The following is a 20,344-nucleotide window of genomic DNA, read 5'->3' as shown; positions in this document are numbered from 1 at the left end:
TCAATCGTCAGTGTGCTCTCTCAGCTCGGGGTGACCGCAGTGTGACAGGATGGAGGACATCTGGGAGCTCTCTGCACCCGCTGCTTCACTCGCTAACATTCTGGAAGTTCTGCGCGTCTCCTGACAAACACTCCACAGCCGGGGGGATGATGCACACACCTCCGTGTGGTTTAATGCACAGATCAGTTTGAAACTTGTGAATGTTTTCAGCATGCGGGGTGTGTTGTAAAAGCCATACACCAGATGATCGGGAGGTGGATTTGGTTTCCACGTGGATTCATCGACAGTGTTTTTTTAAGCTGTGAGTGGACCGTGTGTTTGGGGGAAAAAAATGAGTGAACACGATGCGAACCCAAAATCCGAGTGCTGCTGTTCCCCCTGAACATGTGCAACACGTTAGCGCCTGCACACACCGACCCACTGACCGACACTAATCGCGCCTGGAGCTCTGAATCCGGCTGAAACATGTTTATCTTGTGGGTCCCGGTGAGCTTATTCCTCAGCTTCATAATTTCTCAGACGTGGAGCGTTCAGATGTCGTGGGATAACTGGAACGCCGAGCTTCGCGACCGAGGGAACGAGTTCCAGAAGCAGAGCTCTCAGCCGCACATCGTTTTTATCCTGGTGGATGACCAGGGCTTCCGGGATGTTGGGTACCACGGCTCTGAGATCAAAACTCCGACTCTGGACCGGCTGGCAGCGCAGGGAGTCAAACTGGAGAATTATTACGTGCAGCCGCTCTGCAGCCCGTCCAGGAGCCAACTCTTGACCGGCAGGTATAGTGCTCTACTTCTATAACTCTGCTCCTTTAACGGCCCATCTTTATGAAGTTCACTGGACCACAAAACTGGAGACCAGGCAGTCTGCCATCATCTGTCAGAGGGTCAGACCAGCAGAAAGAGTAGAACTGCCTACAGGTTCGAATGTGCTTATTCCATGAGCTCTTATGTGTACATCAGGATTACATCATACAGTACACATATTTATTGTCAAATGAGATAGTTATGACGTGGTTTGGTCATATCTCTCTGCTGATGTCAGGATTGGTGCAAATCAGAATGTGCAAGTTAAATTCAATTCAATTTTATTTATAGTGCCAAATCATAACAACAGTTATCTCAGGACACTTTACAGAGTAGGTATAGACCACACTCTATGCCTTATTTATGATTTACATAGACCCAACAATTAAACAATTCCCCCGTAGAGTACGGTGGAGGCGAAAACCTTCCCTATACCTTCCTCCCCAACCGGTGAGAGAAAAGACGGACAGATGGACAAAGAAAGACAAAGACGGACACACTTCCAGTAACTATAATAGTATCTATAGTAATGTGAATATGACTTATATGTTATGGAAGTTAATACAGCAGAATAGTAGAAACAAGCACAGCTAAGGTGATGGAATATGAAAATGATAATATTCATGGTGGCAAACATGATAAATGATGAGCAGCGGCAACAGCAGCTACGACACAGCGAGGCATACCACCGATGGTGCCTCTATGGCTACAAATTCCTTAGTTTATAAGACTTCAGCACTTCAGCACATGTTTAGGCTCCCAAGGGGCACTTTAGCATGCATTTTTCACCAATTGGGCCACGAGCCCTACGTTGGCTACATTCAACAGTACATGGACTAGCATTTATATCACACCTTTCTAGTCTTCCAGCCACATTCAACCGCAGTGCCCTTTGCTCATCAGGATCTAATCTAACACACAGCCCGAGGACACTGGAGGAGGAGGGGGTCGAACCGCCGATCTTCTTACTAGATCCTTAGCTACAGTCGTCCCATTAAACTTCCTGTTTACAGCCAGCATATACAAATATGGGAACTTAAGTTCCAAAACTTCCCCATGATTACATCTGTCTTCATTTGGTCTGTTTAAGGTGCCTTATAGTGTCAGACTTAAGCCTTGAGTTCATATTTTTTTCTCACACAAATTTTGAAGTGTTTCTAAATGAAGGAGAAGCAGCGTTGCCATAGTAACCACTTAGTGAGTTAGCAGGGGCAGCAGGAAACCGTAAAGAGATATTCGAGGGCGACTTTGGTAACGTATGCAGTATCATGGGGAAACTGTGGCCTGGCTTTGTAGTTTGCTTCCAGTATGTTTCACATCAGCAGCTTCCCCTTTTGTACATGCAGCTCTGCAGGGCTTTTCCTCTACTAACTCCACCATCTGTTCCACTCCTTAGCAAAAAAAGAGTAGGCTTGCTGGGCACCGTGTTTTTTTGGCAGGTGTCCAAGAAAATAATGGGAAAAGTGCAGCCACCTCCTTGTTCCTCTGCACTGACTGGACTCAGCTAACATCCATGAGCTATATGTTTTCAGGCTTGTGTTCCTGAATGAATGGTTGCAGAGGAGTGCGTGTGTGGTTGAGTTTGAGTGAAATACCACACTACTGATGTACTACTAACTGATCGAACTGTGATGATGTGTTCAAATTCAAATTAGATATTCATTTATATTCAGTAGGGGTGTGACAAGACGGGACGATACACGATATTGGCTTCACAAGAACGAGACAGGACAGGATTTTAACACAGTTGCAGTTGATTTTAGCAGAGAGCGGTGGTGGTGCTGCAGGTGTCTTTGCATAGGCAAAAGGGCCCCTAAATCCAAAAGACCCCGCCCTCGTCTGTCACCCTAAAGTCTCTGCTACACACAGAGAGTGTGTTTTGAAGCGTTGTGATGACTGCCACTTGCTCATCTCACAGAACAGATACATTTGCATTTTATTAAAAATATCGACCAACACCTGCATTTTCCCCTTAAGGCTAATTTTTGCTGTACATTAGATACACAAACAGATACGGACAGAGCCTTCTTTCTGTACTCTACATACATTTCAACCATATTTCTGCACGTATCCTGCAAGCTGAAGAATGCAGCTCCCCACCCTCTCAGAGATCTCCGACCTCATCCATAAGTCCAAGCCCACCACCTGTCAGCTGGACCCCCTCCCCACAGTTCTGGTTAAATCCTGCCTCCCCTCTCTGGTCCCCCTTATTTCTGCCATCATCCACTCCTCTCTCACCACTGGAACTGCTCCTACATCATTCAAAACCGCTGCAATAACCCCAATCCTGAAAAAACCTGGTGCAGATCCTACCAACTACAATAATTTCCGTCCTATTTAAAATCTGCCCTTCATTTCCAAAATTCTCAAGAAAATAGTCGCTACTCAACTCCACACTCACTTATCACTTAACAACCTGTATGAACAGTTCCAGTCTGGTTTCCGTACCCTCCACAGTACCGAAAGTGCTCTTATAAAAATTACCAATGACCTCCTCATGGCAGCTGATTCTGGTCTACTCACTATCCTCATCCTCTTCGACCTGAGTGCGGCCTTTGATACCATCAGCCACCTCACCCTCCTCAATAGATTACGTTCCAGCGGCATCACCCACACTCCACTAAACTGGTTCAGATCCTACCTCTCAAGCCGCACTCAGTACATCCAACTCAAATCCTTCACATCCCAGCATTCCCCTGTCACTTCAGGTGCCCTGGGGCCCCTCCTTTTCATCATTTACCTTCTTCCCTCTGCAATATCTTCTGTAAGTACAACTTCAGTTTTCACTGTTATGCGGATGACACCCAACTCTACCTCTCCAGTAAACCCCCCTCCACCCTCCCACCCTCATCCCTTGCTGACTGCCTAACAGACATAACATCCTGGTTTTCCTCCAATTTTATCAAGCTAAACAGTGGCAAAACCAAGGTTCTCCTCATTGGTTCCAAATCAACACTATAATAATAATAATAATAATTCATTTATTTTATATAGCGCTTTTCAGAGACCCAAAGTCGCTTACAGAGTAGGACATAAAATATACAGACGATAAACAACAGGAGACAAGGATGACAGGGAAGCAAGGCGAAGGGGGCATGGGGTAATGGTGATACAGACAAATAGCCAGAAACAGGTACAACAATAGAGGTGGGGGGATGGATTGAAGAGCAGTGGGGGGGGGGGGGGGTCAAGGGGAGGGGCTGAATGGGTGAGGAGAGCGGAAGGAGGGTGGGGGGGGGGGGGGGTCGGGGGGAGAGGCCGGGAGTGAATGTAGTTATGGGTAGGGGAGGTTGTAGGCTTGTGAGAAAAGGAAGGTTTTTAGACAGGATTTAAATGTTGTGAGTGATGGAGAGTCGCGGATGGGCTGGGGGAGAGAGTTCCAGAGTCGGGGTGCAGTTCTAGAGAAAGCTCTGTGTCCGAAGGTTTTGAGTTTGGAAGGTGGCATGTTCAGAGTTAGGGAGGAGGAGGATCGGAGGGCTCGGGAGGGGCGGTGGGGGGTAAGGAGGTCAGAGAGGTAGGGTGGTGCCAGATGGTGGAGAGCTTTGAAGGTGAGGAGGAGTATTTTGAAGTCGATGCGTTGTTTGATCGGGAGCCAGTGGAGGGTGTAGAGAATGGGGGTGATGTGTTCACGGGAGCGGGTGTGAGTGAGGAGGCGAGGAGCAGAGTTCTGGACCATTTGGAGTCTATGGAGGGAATGGGAGGTGATGCCAGTGAGGAGGGAATTGCAGTAGTCGAGACGTGAGGAGATGAAGGCGTGGATGAGGGATTCAGCGGCAGGGGGGGAGAGGCAGTGTCTGATTTTGGCGATGCGGCGGAGGTGGAAGTAGGAGGTCTTGACGATGGAGCGGACGTGGTGATCAAAGGAGAGCGTGGGGTCCAGGATAACACCAAGGTTGCGTGCAAGGGGGGAGGGAGAAATGATTGAGCTGTCAATGGTAAGTGAGATGGGTCCGGTTTTGTTTAAAGTGGATTTGGTGCCAATGAGGAGGAGTTCTGTTTTGTCACTGTTGAGTTGGAGGAAGTTCTGGGACAGCCATGTTTTTATTGCAGAAATGCAGGTTTCAATGTGGTTGAGTGGAAGCTTTTGGGTGGGTTTGGTGCGGATGTAGATCTGGGTGTTGTCAGCATAGCAGTGGAAATCGAGGTTGAGTGAGCGGATGAGGTGACCAAGGGGGAATAGGTAGCAGATGAAGAGAAGGGGGCCAAGGACTGAGCCTTGAGGGACCCCCTGCGAAACAGGAGAGAGGGTGGATGTGTGGCCGGAGAGGGAGACGAACTGTTGCCTGTTGGTGAGGTAGGAGGTGAGCCAGTTGAGGGCAGTGCCCTCAACACCCTGCTGGCGCAGCCTTTCGAGGAGGATGGAATGATTGATAGTATCGAAGGCTGCGCTGAGGTCGAGTAGTAGCAGGATGTTGAGGGCACCGGAGTCTGCAGAGGTGAGGAGGTCATTGACAACTTTGACAAGGGCAGTTTCGGTGCTGTGAAGTGGGCGGAAACCGGATTGGAGGGGTTCGTAGAGGTTGTTTGACTGGAGGTGGGAGTGAAGTTGGGCGGCGACAATGAGTTCCAGAGTTTTGGAGAAGAACGGCAGGTTGGAGATAGGACGGTAGTTGGAGAGGTTAGCTGGATCAAGGGTGGGCTTTTTAAGGATGGGGGTGATGGAGGCAAGTTTGTAGGTGGAGGGAACGAGACCAAGGGACAGAGACTGGTTGAAGAGGGTGGTGAGGTGGGGGATGAGGACGGGGAGGCAGGCCTTGGTTAGAGCTGTTGGTAGGGGGTCGAGGGAGCAGGTGGTTGTTTTGGACGCAGAGATGATGTCCAAGATGTAGGAGGGGTCGATGGGGGAGAAGGCAGTGAGAGAAGGGGGGGGCGGGTGGTCAGGGAGGGGGGAGGGGACTGGGATGGTGTTGGTGGAGGAGTGGCCAACAGTGGCAGTCAGGGAGCTGTTGATTTGGGAGATTTTATTGTTAAAGGCGAGGAGGAAAGAGTTGCAGATGTCGGGTGACGAGGGAGGGTTGTGGTCTGGGGGTTGGAGCAGTTTGTTGACGGTGGAGAACAGGATGCGGGGGTTCCTGTTGGAGCTGTTGATGAGGGTGGAGAAGTGGGCGGATTTGGCAGCGTGGAGAGCATCACGGTAGGAGGAGATGTGGTGTTTGTAGGCTTCAGCGTGAACGGTGAGGTGGGTTCGTTTGAGGAGTCGTTCGATTTGTCGGCCGGTCTGTTTCATGGTGCGGAGTTCGGGGGTGTACCAGGGGGCAGAGCGGGTGAATGAGACAGAGGACGTTTTCCAGGGGGCAAGGGAGTCAAGTGAGTCAGAAAGGATGGAGTTGAGCATGGTGGCGTAGACATCAGGGGAAGAGGGGGCAGAGTCGGGGGGGAAGGCAGAGGATATGAGCTGGGAGAGGGAGAGTGGATTGACTGATTTGATGTTACGGTAGTAGATGGCACGCTTTTTGGGATTGTGGGGGGAGGGTAGAGGGGCGGAGAAGATGATGCAAAGGTGATCAGAGAGGGGAAAGGGGAGGGGATGTGGGTTAGAGACGGGGAGGGAGGCAGAGCAGACGATGTCGAGGATGTGGCCTTTGGTGTGGGTGGGGAAGTCAACATGTTGGGTTAGGTGGAAACAGTCAAGAAGAGAGAGGAAGTCAGATGTCAGTGGAGCGTTGGGCTGATCGATGTGGATGTTCAGGTCACCGGTAAGTAGGAGGCGGGGAGAGAGGGAGGACGCAATAGTGAGGAGGTCGGACAGATCAGAGAGAAAAGATGGGTGTGGCTTCGGGGGACGGTAGATTAGAACAGCAGTCATAGAGTTGGGAAGAGAGAAGGCAAGGTGTTCGAAGGATGAGATAGATGGGAGGTTGAGATTGAGTTCAGTGATGGTCAGGGATTGTTTATGGAGAACGGCAACGCCTCCCCCTCTGCCGGAAAGGCGGGGTTTGGCGATGTAGCTGTAGTTGGGAGGAGTGGCTTGGTTGAGAGCGTAGTTATCCAGCGGCTGTTGCCAGGTTTCACAGAGGAGGAGTAGATCGAGGTTATTGTCCAGTAACAGTTCAGATATAACAGGTGATTTGTTGGAGAGGGAGCGACAGTTCAGTAGCGCAAGGGAGATGGATGGAGGAGCGGGGGAGGGGGAGCGGAGGTTGTTGAGGTTGGCAGTTCGGGAAGTGGGAGCAGGGGGGGGGGCGAGAGTTAGTCCAGAATGAGGGGATAGGTGAGCCAGCGGGGAGGTGATGGTTGCGGGGTGGGCCAGGGCCTCGGTGGATGAAGCGGCGATTGCGGTGGATCCCAGCTTTGCTGGCTGCGGTGGCAGCAGCAGCAGGAAGGCGATGGTTGTTGTTGAGGCGGTGGAGATCGGCAGCAGTGTAGGTGAGAGGGGGAGGAGTTGGTGGAGTGGAGGAAAGGGTCGAGAGAGTGTGAAGTAGGAGAGGTGAAGATCCAGGGTGTAGATGGGTTAGTAATGGTGAAAGGAGGCAGGGTAGGATGTTGGCAGTGGCTAGCATCTGGGTAGCTAGAAGCTGGTAGGCAGTGAGTTGTGTGGGCGCAGCAGTGAACCAGGGGTTGAAGTCGGTGGAATGGGTGGTGTTGGTTGGCCCGGACCGTTCCCGGGCGGTAGGCAGAGCCCACATTGCCGTGTCAGCAGTTAGCCAGGCGAGCTGATGGAGAATGGGGATTCCCCCCAGGTACGCCTGCTTGGTGGTGGTAAGCTAGGGAGACAGCTAGGCTACCGCTGACGAGCAGGAAGGGAGTGGGGGTTCCCCCCCTGAACGCCGGCAAGATAGCTACACAGCTGAGCTAATGTTTTTAGCGGGGCACTCAGCTAGGCTGCGTCGGACGGACTGGCAGGGAGTGTGGCTAATGTTATTAGCAGCAGACGTAGCGGGACGGTCACAGGTTGCCACATACACCACCACAAGCACAGGACTTACTCATCCCGGTCCAGAGCAGGCGGTCCACACAGACAGGGAGACACAGGCAGACGAAGTGAGGGCGACACAGATAAATCCAGAGGCGGAGCTAGCTAGCCGGCTAGCACAGCTGATAGTCCGGGAGCGTAGGAGCGGGTGACGGAAACGAGCGGAGCCAGGTCCAGGGTGAGCGAGCGAGCCACACACTCGGAGACACGGGGAGAGCCAGTGGAGGAGAAGCGGATAGGTCCAGTGGTGGAGGATGTTTAGCCAGCTGGCAGTTAGCTGGCTGGCTAACACAGCTGGTAGTCCGGGAGTGGGGGGAAGCAAGCAGAACTGCGGGGAGGCGAGATGAGGTGAGAGACGCGGGCGGTTGGACGGCTAAACTGACACTGAGACGAGGGGATAAAAATAAAACAAAGAAAGAAGAGACAGATAGACACGAAAAACGTTGGACGGAGACAGGGATAGAAGCGGCAGTCAACAAGCCAGACGCCAGCAGTGCTCTAACCCGGACGAAACATCTCGCGAGAACGAGATCCAAAACCAAAGTTTCTCAATAGCCATCGACAACTCCACCGTCTCCCCCTTCCCAGGTGAAGAGTCTGGGCCTCATCCTCGACAGTACTCTATCTTTCCACTCTCATATCAATTTGGTCTGCTTATTTTCACCTACGCAATATCAACCGCCTCCGCCTAGGACGTCCTGATATACGGAAAGTGACGTTCACCAATTTCTCTCATCTGTCAAACCAATGAGAGGAATTCTTCGTCCACACTCTGAGATGTCTTCAGTGTCTCACAGACCACTGCCGTCTACAACGCTGCCCGCCATTTTGCCTCCTTCTCAACAGACGCAGGATCGTTATCTCCTCCATGGTCTCCATGTTTGTTGTTGTCATAAACTTTTTTTCCCCAAACTTTATTGGAGTAACTTTTGTATCTGAATGACGCCCTCTAGAGGATGTTTTGCTCAACGTCCGTTCCAACGAAGAGGACGCATGAAAACATGAGCACAACAACGATCAGAACGTTACGTAACGCACGTATCTATTTACGCATGAAATGGGAGCAGAAAGCAAATGAGCCTTTACTCGCTGTGCTGGGTGGGGAAAAAACGTCAATGACACAGTTAAACACTGTTGATTTCTTCCCATGTCAGCTGATGATGGCAGGTTATCCAGCCACTGTCTCAAATCATATGGAAATGATGAATCACGATGTTGGGCTCAGTAATCGATAACTTTCAGTCACTGGTAGTGGACGATGGCATTGGCCCAACACTAATACTTTGCTCAGGGTTTCTCCACAGAATTTGATTCTATTAGTGGTTGAAGTTGACCCCCCTGTTCAACTTTCTCTCACTGTTTTGGCGATGCGTGGAGGGGTTTAAGGGTAGTGTGCAAGGAGAGCATGATTTACATGTAATTTGGAGAGAACTCCAGCATTCTAGACCCACAGCTCTTTGCTCCAAAACCTGGCATCACCACACAGCTAGCATATGGTAATGTATCCCATGACTTCACCTGAAACTCCCTAACATTAAGTATGTTAAGTCTGCTTCTCTCTGCCATTGTATTTTAAAGTTACATTGGGAAACTGATGTTATGCTGCTGTATTATAGGTTTGTTAGAACAAGTGCCAGCTATTGTAGCTAAAGTTAGCACAGCAGCAAGAAACGGACTAACTGGTGGTTTGAGCATTCCAGGTTAACTTGTGAAAGCTGTTTCTGTACATGTATGGTAAAGCTGGAGACTTACTGTGGTCCAGGAGATGTGCTTGGAGATGAGGGGTTATTCACTGTCCGTGCTGGTAGCCAACCCCCTTCTTCCTTTGCCATTTAATGGCGGACTATAACAGTTTGTAGGTGTATATTCATCTGGTGTCAGGTCTGGAAGAATTGCATCCTTCAGTAAAGTAGAAAAATTATTACTGTTACGTTTTCATAATTTTGGTTTTGCATAATTGCATTTATTTGCTACCAACACATTGGATTTTGTGACACATCTACATATGCACAGGTTTTGTTACCTGAAACATGTAGCTACATATATACTGCATTTAAAGTTAAGTAATAACTATTAAGCAATTGCTTAGATACTTTTACTTTTTACTTTTTACTTTTTGAAAGGTTGAATATGTAGAATCTTTATTAAAAGCTATATTTAAAAAAAAAAAACAATACACTCACTGGGAGTTTTTTAGGGGTTCAGAATGACAGTATTGCTTTTCCATAAAAAAATATATTGAGTCTAAATTGATATTTTTAAAAAACATTTGACAGGGTTGACAATTACTTTCTGTAACGTTCTGTTTATGTTGTTCAGCCAATAGCGTTGGGCATTGCAGGTTGCCAGGGTTGTCTGTTGTTGCTACAGAAACAAGGAATCATTCTGAGTTGAGAGCTAGCTAATCGATTCCACAACACTCAAAGGAAGACTTCCAGTTGATACTGTTGTAAAAAATGATTGATTAGTCAAAATTAGTTGTTACCCTGTATGATTCATCATGGAACAGGCTGATCGCTTGACATGTTCTGCAACTAACCTGGCAACCCGACAGCTGGAATTATTTTTTTGTTGTCGCGAATACGATCTTGAGACACTAGATGGTGGTCTGCTCATTCTCCATATTCAACCTTTAATGTCAGGTGAATAAGGCATGTTTCGATCTTGGCAGTTGGTTTCTGGTGGGTTCACCTGCTGTGACTGCACACCTGGGAAGCAGCCAAAGGACATATTGTACAGTAAGTTGATCAAACTGTGTTCATGAGTAAACCAAAAACCATGTTAAAATGGGTTCCTTTTGGTTTTACAAACTTTTTGAACTTTGAGTTGATAAAACGTCTTTGGCAGATTATGAGAAGCAGTTGTGTACAGCTGCTGTTGGAACCATAGCAAAGCACCTAAACTTTCTAGGCACAGGAGATTAAGGGCGCACTCACACTGTCGTTCTGTACCGGGCCAAAACCATTTTTCAGCTAAAGCCTAGTACGTTTAAGCAGTGTGAGTGCACCCGTTCCGCGCATAACAGCCGACAGAAAGAGGTGAAAGAGGTGGGCTTTAGCGGAGCCGTTTGCACATGTATGAGCATGAGCGTGCGCACGTGTACTAGCACGAGCGCCAGCCCTACGGCGGTAGCGTTATGTGCGCCTGTTTGGACATGTAAATAGAAGGACGGACCATGCGCGGACATTTAACAACAACAACAATGGCGGTGAAAGGTTCACGTTGGTGTGATGCCGAGGTGGAGTGTTTACTGCAGATTTGGTTGGATGAAAATATTCAAAAACTGTCGACAAGACGCACAAAAACTCCGAGGTCTGTGGAAAGATTTGTAAGCAAAGCCACACACACGCGATCAATGCGTGTGACGTGTTACGCCGTGATGGCGTATGGACAGCAAGAAGTATTGGCCGAGGCCCAGGCAGTGTGAGTACAAACGGGGCTGGGGCGCGGGGGGAGAGGGAGGGGGGACAAGTACCCTTAAGCCCTGGTCGCGGTGCGGAAGGACAGTGTGAGTGCGCCCTGAGAAAAGATTTTCATGGTGACCCCCCCTCTGGGAAATTAACAGCATCAGAAAAATTTCAACCTGTCTGTATTTCTTTAACTGATTCAATGATGAGATTAGAGGCTTAAAGTCAGCGATTTCTTTCAAGTCTAGAGTTGTTGTGCTCTTAACTGCTCATGCTTCCACTGATCCTAACTAATGATGATAGGTGGATGGCCAAAGGCGAGGGCAGAGGTTGATCGTCTGGGCAGCCCCTACAAATGAAAAATGTTAAATATGTTTGGGTAGTGTAGACATGACATGGGTAACCAACATTACTGAAACCTTTCAGCTTAGTTTTGCTTTGTAATTAAGTGTACATGCTTCTGAAGTGTCAAAGATGAATGTTCCAGAGCTTGAGAGTCATGTCAACATACCTGTCCAGACAAATCCAGCATGTGGACCTTCTGGCATGTTCCATACATCACACCTTTGAGCTCTTGTATCGTATGCTGAATCTCTAACCCTTTGCACTTATTGTCTTGGTCAGTAACACACCTGTGGGTAAGATTGCAGTAAATGCCAGCAAATTATAGCTGGTCTCCATTTACATTACAGACAAGGTTCTGTTCTGTACAGATGATCCTAATCTTGTCTTAGTCACCTTGGCCACAGGTGTTGAGCTGCAGTCACTCTTGTCAAGCAAAGTAAAAACATATTTAAAACAAATTAAATTTCAGTCCCCTCACTGAAAGAGCTACTGTCCATCAACAAACAAGAATGATCTCTGGGGTCCCTGGGCGAAACAGAGCAGGCCTCAAGCGAGGATTGCGGATTGATTCCACTGTTTTCTTATGTTAGAGCCCACTGGGCTTGAATCTTGTCTAAACCACACAGAGCATGGGTTTTTTTTTTGCTCAAAGCAGCTCTTTTTTCACACTGCCCCTAACCCGTTACAACTCTGTTTCCTTCTTATTCACACACTTCCCATCTGTCCACACTATCTCTAACTCCTCTTAGCCTCTCACTCACCCTTTCCTTATTGTTTCAGTGATCTGTCACTTCCCTTTCTCACCCCACACCAGGCTGCCTGGGTCAAGTTGTGTAAAGATGACCTGAGCAAGTAAATGTTTATGTAAAGCAGAGTCTTTTGAAGAAGTTGGGGTTTGCATTTGTTGAAGAGGAAGAAAGCACCATTAATAAAGTGAAATTCAGGCGTAAAATCCCATGGTGTTTTAACATACATCAAATAAGCCATCAAGACAGTTTTTTTCATGTATAAACTATTAACAGAGAAATCTGGGAGAGTCGCTAACAGCCGGACGAGCTAACACTGATTAGCTCGGGGCAGTACGGTGAAGGCATTAAACTGGCTTTTTTAACCATTAAAACGGCTCAGAATAACACCAAACCTCTGCAGTAGCATGATGAGAGTCCCTACACAGAAAATGAAGCACCAATGGGCTCCTTTCTTTAGGATTGACTTTGCTAATCAAATTGAATGGACTTTACTATGAGAGGAGTTGGTACAGGGGCCAGTAGGTAAGTCTTTCAAAACAGTCTTTTAATAAACTCCGGTTTCACTAACTATGTTGTTGGTGCTTTGTTTTATGTGTGCGGGAACTGTAGTTTTTAGAGGGCAGAGACACACTGCACATCGTGTCTCTAGCGGAGATTACATTGGCTTGGCGAGTCAAGTGCAGCCATCCAGCATTAATGATCTTTGATTTAAGCTTATATTCAACACAGTACCATGCCCATAGACTGTAAAACAACGACCCTCACGGCCCGAATCCTCAAGGTGCTACAGATTACCATCTAGTGTACAGTATGTGCCATCAATAGTAGGCTGTATTGCAAGTCATGATGCAGGTGCGGCTATTTAATTAGCATAACAGGGCTAACTTGTTGTGTTCCTAAACCATGTGTTTGTACAGTTGATCGAAGAGCAAACCATCTTGTCACTTATGGAAACACCACCACATGAATGACTGCAGTCCAGGTCGAGTTAGCATGCCAATCCTGACAACTAGCCTCCGAGGAAAAGTGAGGGCCATGGGCTGTCATTCAAGAGGCCACGCCTCACATACACTTTTATACACTTTAACCTCCAATAAAATAAAAACTAGCCTGGTACTACTACTGGCTACTGCAGAGGTTTGGTCTTATTTTGTGCATTATTAGTGGTTAAAAAATGCTGTTTTTAATGCATTCACATTAATGCGGAATATAGTAGGTGTAATAGTTTACATATGAAAAAACTGTCACAATGGCTTATTTGATGTTTGCAAGTGTCCAAAAAGACCATGGGATGATTTTACGCCAGAATTTCACTTTTAACTACAACAGTCTGTACAGTAGATTATATAAGTTCAAGGCAGGAGCACAACTGAAGGGAGATATTCAGAGATAGCGAGATTGTAAATAAAGACCCTGCTGAAAGAAAGAGCTAAGTACGATGAACTACTCCCGGGCTCATTTTGATTAAATGCAGAGCGCAGAGTTGAGGCTGCTTATTTGAACCATATGGGAGGAGGACGGGAAGCCGGAATACAAGAGCACGCCCCAGCCTCGGCAGCAGGTCTGCTCAGAAACCTCCACAAGCTCAGTGGCTGGAGTGGTGGCCAATGCACTTGTCTTGTGGGACTTGAATGAATGTTTGGTGATTCAAATTTAATGGTGCGTGTGATTTGTTGGCCTTGTGGCTCAACGCTTGTATAAATAAACCAGAGATGGCATGATTATGGCAGCATATAAGGCCATAGCTCAGCTTTTGACTTGAGGAATACAATAGCACCCTTTGGTGTGATAAGATGGGGAATGGAGCTGCTGTCTGCCAGAAATATTTCCCTCTCAGTTCACGTCTTGAATACATGCAGGATAAAGGATGCAGAGATGCCGTGGCTGCTTATCGTTGCCCTGCTTATTATTTTGTTTTTTTTCTCCAAATTTTTTAGAACACAAGAAAAACATTACAGCCGTACAGTGTGTCTGCTTTAGTTGAAGAAGTACAGAGACATGAAAAAAAAAAAACCCAACATGAATCCCGCTATCCCTCCAAACAACCCATGTCAGTCATGGTCACAATTACCAATCAAGCAACCAAACAACGTATAACGTAAGTAGATAGTTAAAGTAAGAAAAAAAAAAGGAAAGAAAGAAAAGAAAAATAAAAAATTGCAAAAATAAATAAAGTAATTTAAGAAGAAGGGGGAAAAAAGGAAAGGGGGGGGTCCTCTCTCCTTCCAGCACTAGGAAGTGTCCTCAGCTCAGTGACTAGGGTATATCTCAGCAGTTTAGTGTTGGTGAAATGGGCTCAATGCGGCACCTTCCACTGTAATAGGCTGTGCCTGGCATAAATATAGGATGAGTGGACCAGTTTTAAAATGTCCCTCGACTGGTCATCAGTAATGTCTACCCCTAAATTCTTTTCCCACGCATTTTTAGGTGAAGCAGTGGGGACTGGGCTCAGAAGAGCAATCTTATTGTAAATGACAGATATCAGTCGTTTGTGTTGTTTGTTGAGAGACAGGAATTGGTCCATCTCAGCTTCAAGGGGGCGGTTTGGAAGATGTGGGAATTGTTTTTGGATTTGTCAGCTGTTTTAAAGGGGAATATGGATTGTGGGAGTGATCTCGCCTCGATAAAACTGGGGGGATGGAGGATGTGGGGTTTGAAACAAATAAGAGAAGGTCATCAGCATATAAGGAGAGTTTGTGGACTAGACCAAAACAAGTGATGTCTTCAAACTCATTCTGGTTTCTAAGCCAGATGGCTAATGGCTCGATGGCTACGTTAAACAACAAAGGTGAGAGCAGACAGCCCTGCCGGGTCCCAAATTTGAGAGGAAAATGTGCTCAGCAGACACCGTGTTCACAGATGCAGTGGGGGTTACATACAGAAGCATAACCCAAGAAATAAAATTAGAATCAAAGCCAAATTTCTCTAATAGGAAAAATAGAATGCCCCACTCCACCCAGTCGAGGGCTTTCTCTGCGTCTAGTGCCACTACGACCATGGGAGTGTCCAACCCAGGTTAGAATATGATGTTGAGCAGCCTCCTCTCCCTAATGTGAAGCCTGTCTGGTCTATCAAAATTATTGATGACATCCCACTTTGGAGGGGGAGGGTGAGGACCTTAGCAAGGATCTTACAATCTACGTTTAAAAGTGAGGCCGGTCTGTAGCTGCCACATGAAGTAGGATAACTGTCTTTCTTCAGGAGCAATACAAATAAAAAGTCTGCCTTCAGTAAAGGAGTCAATCAACATTCTCACAAGGACTGGAGCTAATAGCGTCAAGTACACCTTAAAGAACTCGACTGTAAAACCATCAGGACCAGAAGATTTCCTGTTTTATATAGACTTGGGGGAGAGATGGGTCTACCGAGTTTCCTAGCAATATTTATATCATTCTGAGGGTACGTTAAACAGTCTAAGGGATTAGGGGTCGCTGCAGTAATTGGGCGACATTCAGAAGTATAAAGTGTGGTGTAAGAATAAAAAAAAGACTTATTGATCATCACTGGATCAGAAGCAGGGCTGCCGTCTTCAAACTTACTATCCGACATTAAGTGTGAGCTGAACCTCCATGGTGAACGTGGAATTGTATCCCGTGGAAAACTAATGTCAACTGTGGTAGGAGCGTGGTCAGAAGTGACTATTGATTAATATTCACATGCATTCACAGAGTCGAGGAGATTGTGACCGAGTAAGAAGAAATCAATTTGGGAGAATGTGTGGTGTACCTGGAAAAAAAGAGAAAGCTTTTTAGATTTTTAAACCTCCAAGGATCCGAAATTCCCAACTGTGATGCATACGGGGGATAAATAAAGTAATTCTTCTTCTTCTTCTTCTTCTAAACAGTGACAGCCATGTAAAATAAATGAAATTAAATCAGCCAGGAGGGGACGCCAAGAAGATTTAGTGCAGGCAGGCCATGGAGGCATTTCTCCACATCAAACAAGATGAATAGAATGCCTGTCTATAAGAGGCCCCACTGTCCACCTTGGGCCAGAATGCATACACTGCACTGGTGCAGGTTGCCTCTGCATATCAGCCCATGATAAGTGCCAGGCTGCAGTAAAACACTTCGACTGAACAAGTCAAAGAAAAGAAAATACTTCAGATAACCCTATGGTGGTGGGTGATAAACATCCAAGACAAAATAGAATAAAGCTGTGAAGAAAATATTTAACAGCAAACTGAAATCAACATGTGGACAAGCTACCCGTACCTGGCACAAAGGATGATTAAGAATAAAATCAGTTCACATAATAGTGTGAGCAGGTACAGAAAGAAAAATGAAAAAACGGGAATTCAAAAAATATCAGAAAACACTGAATCTCAAATCAACATGTCCACAATGTGTTAAAATGTCCATTTAGCGATTTCTGTTAAAAACACACGCAAGTCCTCTCTGTGTGGGTGGATGTTATGAAGGTTTTCGCGAAGAGAGCCTTTTCCTCCCACCATCCTTCATCGTGATGACCAGCCTGGCAGGGAACAGAAGCAGGGGTCTGACTTTAGCTAAAAGGTTAGGGTTGCTCTCTGTTAGCGTGGTACAGGAGGCCTACAGCGTCCAGCTAGTCTTGTAGCTTTGCATTTACCTCAAGGGAGCCTATCTTCTGAGCGTGGTCGGACACTGTAGCGTGGATGTGGTTTAGCTTTTCTTCGAGCATTGCAATGTAGGCTTTAAGATCAACAGAGAGGGCTTTGAACTCAGCCGAGAGGGCTGTACGGTGCTCTGCCCAGAGGTGAGCAATAGCTGCCATGCTAATCTCACAACCTGCCTCGTCTGCGGTGCCAACCTTCACCCCCTGGTCTTTTACAGTCTGTCTGGTCGCATACATATTTCGGTGGTGTATCCGTCTAACAAGAGAAATATTACTATTTTATAGAGACTTTCAGGATCCTGAAAGGTGAAATTATCAAAAGTCCCCTGCTTAGTTTTAAAAGACACCATAAATCAGTCACATGTGGAAGGACTGCTGGACAGGAGGGAAGAGCCCCAAAGGGCAGGAGTTACTGCAGTCATTGTTCTAAGGCCTCATAAATACCAAAGACCCAGAACCGTCCTTCAGCTGCCCCAAACCCTACAAAGTCAGGACCTAGTTGTGAACCCCCTCGTATGTCAAAGAGAAACAACACGGGTTCTTTGAATCTCTCTGTCATGACCTTGGGCTGGTTTGACTGATTTGTGGAAGAATCAGAGGCTGCACTTAGTATGACATTCTCATTACACAGTTGTAACCTTTTGGTATGTGGACACCATCAAACCTGCAGGAGCTGCAAAAGCACAGGCTTTTAAGTGATGAAATCCTAAACATGCACGTTTCTTAATAAATTTGCTCATGTATGCGGTATATATTACCATTGTAATTCTGATATTTAGTATATATACTGTTTTGTATTTCTGTTTTTACAAATATCTGTATAATAATGTTGTTGTTAAAAATGTTGTTTGTATAGTTGGAGTATCAACGAAAACAATTTCCCCCTGGGATTATTAAAGTATTTCTGATTCTGATTCCAGTCTTTTCACTTTCCGGATCATATCATCCATTTTTTTTCACTTCAACTTTTAAAGGGTCTTTTTGCTCAGTCTCATCGCTCTCTTAACCTGACTCCGCCGGATGGATTGATTCTTATTTGCGCTGCATATCCTTCTGAGAACTGTTGTTTAGAGATCTTTTTGAAACCATTTAGATCAACAAAGCGTATGAAATACTAACAGCATTAAGGCAAAGCTCAGAAAGTAAACAACAATGTGGGTAAAGGGTATTTGCTGTTCGTGTAACGCAAATTTACGGATAAAAGGCCCAATTTCAGGTGCCCGGTCCATATTCGAACAGAAGGATCACAGAGAAAAAAGAGTTAGTGAGCGGCTAGCTGCAATCATCTCATCCGTGGAAGCCTCCATGTTGTTTACACTGAACAGTCTCTTCTTGTTTCATCACACTTAAATCCGCCTCAAAACCAACGCTGATTGGTTCAATCGCTTGGGAAACTTCTCCAAATTTTCTCCGCTGCACGTAACCAGTCTGATCTCTGAACAAAACTCAGTGGAGCTTGCAAGGTCAGGATGGTCTCACGAGGCTGTCGCTCTCTTGGCATTGATGCAAAAGTGCTTGAAACACAAACATTAAACATAAAAATACACGAAGTGAAGGGCAAAGGTGGAAAAATACTCCTTGTATACATGGAGTGAACACATCAGGAGAAAGAACATAATGGAGCAGATAAGATCCAAAAGTCATTTTATAGACATTTATGGGCTTTTAACAAAAACTAGGTTCACCATGTGCTATGCTTGTGAAAGAGAAAGAGATTACAAAAAACAAGGTTTTACAAGCACTCACTCTTAATCAAGTTAATTATACATTTTGTGGATTTTTGTCAACAAAATAGTGAAGTAAACAAGCTTCTTTGTCTTTTTTTAATGAAACCCATTCCCATGCCAGGCTTGGTTGACTTCTTGCTGTAGATGTTGTGGCCTTACCAACAAACACATTGCCATCATTTCTTTCCCATTACTTTCTTATTTCATTGAGTTTAAATTTTGTCATCCAATGGCAGAGCAACAATGCCTCCTCTATTCCCCAGTGTGCATGTCTGTAGTTGAGTTTCAAAGCCCCCCCACCGAATGTCAAGAAATTCTTCTCATCGCCATATGAAACCAGGACTCTCTTGGCTCCCACTTAGGTCTCATTTTGAATTCACCAACCTGACCTCAAAGACTTGTGATGAATATAGGTATCATACAATTGAGCCCTATTGTGATCATCCTGAGTTAAATATTTTAGAAATCCTGGGAACCAGCTTTGAAATCATTTTGTTTTAGCAAAGCACACTGCAAAACAGCCAGTATCATTTCCCCCAGAGAACAAACAGCTTTGCCACCAGGCTCCTCCAGAATGTCTCTGCCAACTGCGGCTGGAATTGAAATATTGTGGTGATGAGGTTGGTCAGTGGTCAGCGTTTCCTCAGGAAAATTGGTTAGTGGAGGTGGTGCAGTAAGGGCTAAGCTGACACAGACACGAAAAACACTGCATTGCTACCTAGCTAAAGCTAACATTTGTATTCGGTACATTGGCTTGTCAATAACATACTCACGAAAAAGACCACTGAAATGGTCTTTTGACTGTCATATTGACACTACAGTTTCAATATATATGTGTAGAATATGTCATACACATGAACAAAGTGTACATTATTGTAAAGTATATTTAACTCAATACTTTCTGTTTTGTTTCTGTGGACAGAAACTTAGACAGAAAAGGGTAAGAACCCAATTTCTGTCTAAAACTAATATCAATGACATTTATAATGACATGAAATTAAAAAATTATATGATGTATGGCAGATATGGTCAAAAGTCACTTTTTGCAAGTCCAATTCTCAAGCCTCTGAGGGCAGCAGATTGAGTCTCTTATGGTTTTAATAAATATTAATATAGAGTTGGAGTACAACCACTCACTCACTCACTCATCACTCATCTTCAACCGCTTATTATCGGGTCGCGGGGGCAGCAGCTATAGCAGGGGACCCCTTAGAGTACAAGGTCCCAACTAATGAAAGCTTAAAATCTATTGTAAATAAACAGTTTGCTACTCTCTTTACCTGGAACTAATTACAGACGCACCTGAAACTTCAGGTCCTGCTCTTATTGGATGTTTTAACGATATTTGAAATAACTTGGAGGCAGACACATCTGGCCATAATTATGGTGGATTTTGATACATATTTGGTATTTTCACTTGTTATGTGATTTATTTTATTGTATTTAATGCTACATTCACACTGCAGGTCTTGACACACAATTCCGATTTATAAAACTAAACTAAACTATAAAACTTTGTTAACTCTCCACTGGCCGCCTGCTTTACTGCTGTACCCCATGTTTGTTTTGATTCTGGTCCTGGCTCCCGCCTGTGGCCGCTTCCTCGAGGACCTTCAGCCTCTTTACATGGGGCAACTTCCCTAACCACTGAGCTACCAGCCGCCCCTGGGTTGAAACACTCTTCACATCTAAACAGCCTTTTGGACGGCAGGGCATTGGGGGTATACTCTACAGGCGTGAGTGGCATAATACGCCGCTAACACGAGCACTCTCTGCTAAAATCAACCGCACCTGTAAAGAAAATAAT

At 45.9% G+C, this 20,344-nt stretch overlaps 1 protein-coding gene across 1 annotated transcript in view; it reads left to right on the top strand.

The window, feature by feature from the left end:
- Positions 1-465: 465 nt before the first annotated feature.
- arsj (arylsulfatase family, member J) overlaps positions 466-20,344 on the top strand; it is a gene marked incomplete at both ends in the record, with an annotated part of 43,687 nt that continues 23,808 nt past the window's right edge. Inside the window, one exon of the mRNA XM_083937298.1 lies at positions 466-776. Coding sequence (XP_083793424.1) covers positions 466-776 — 311 coding nt within the window. The remainder of the gene's footprint in view (positions 777-20,344) is intronic.

The sequence above is a fragment of the Echiichthys vipera genome (assembly GCF_963691815.1).
Source record: "Echiichthys vipera genome assembly, chromosome: 22".
Taxonomy (NCBI): Eukaryota; Metazoa; Chordata; class Actinopteri; order Perciformes; family Trachinidae; genus Echiichthys; species Echiichthys vipera.
The sequence above is the reverse complement of the archived record's forward strand: the minus strand, read 5'-3'. Positions and strand labels throughout refer to the sequence as shown.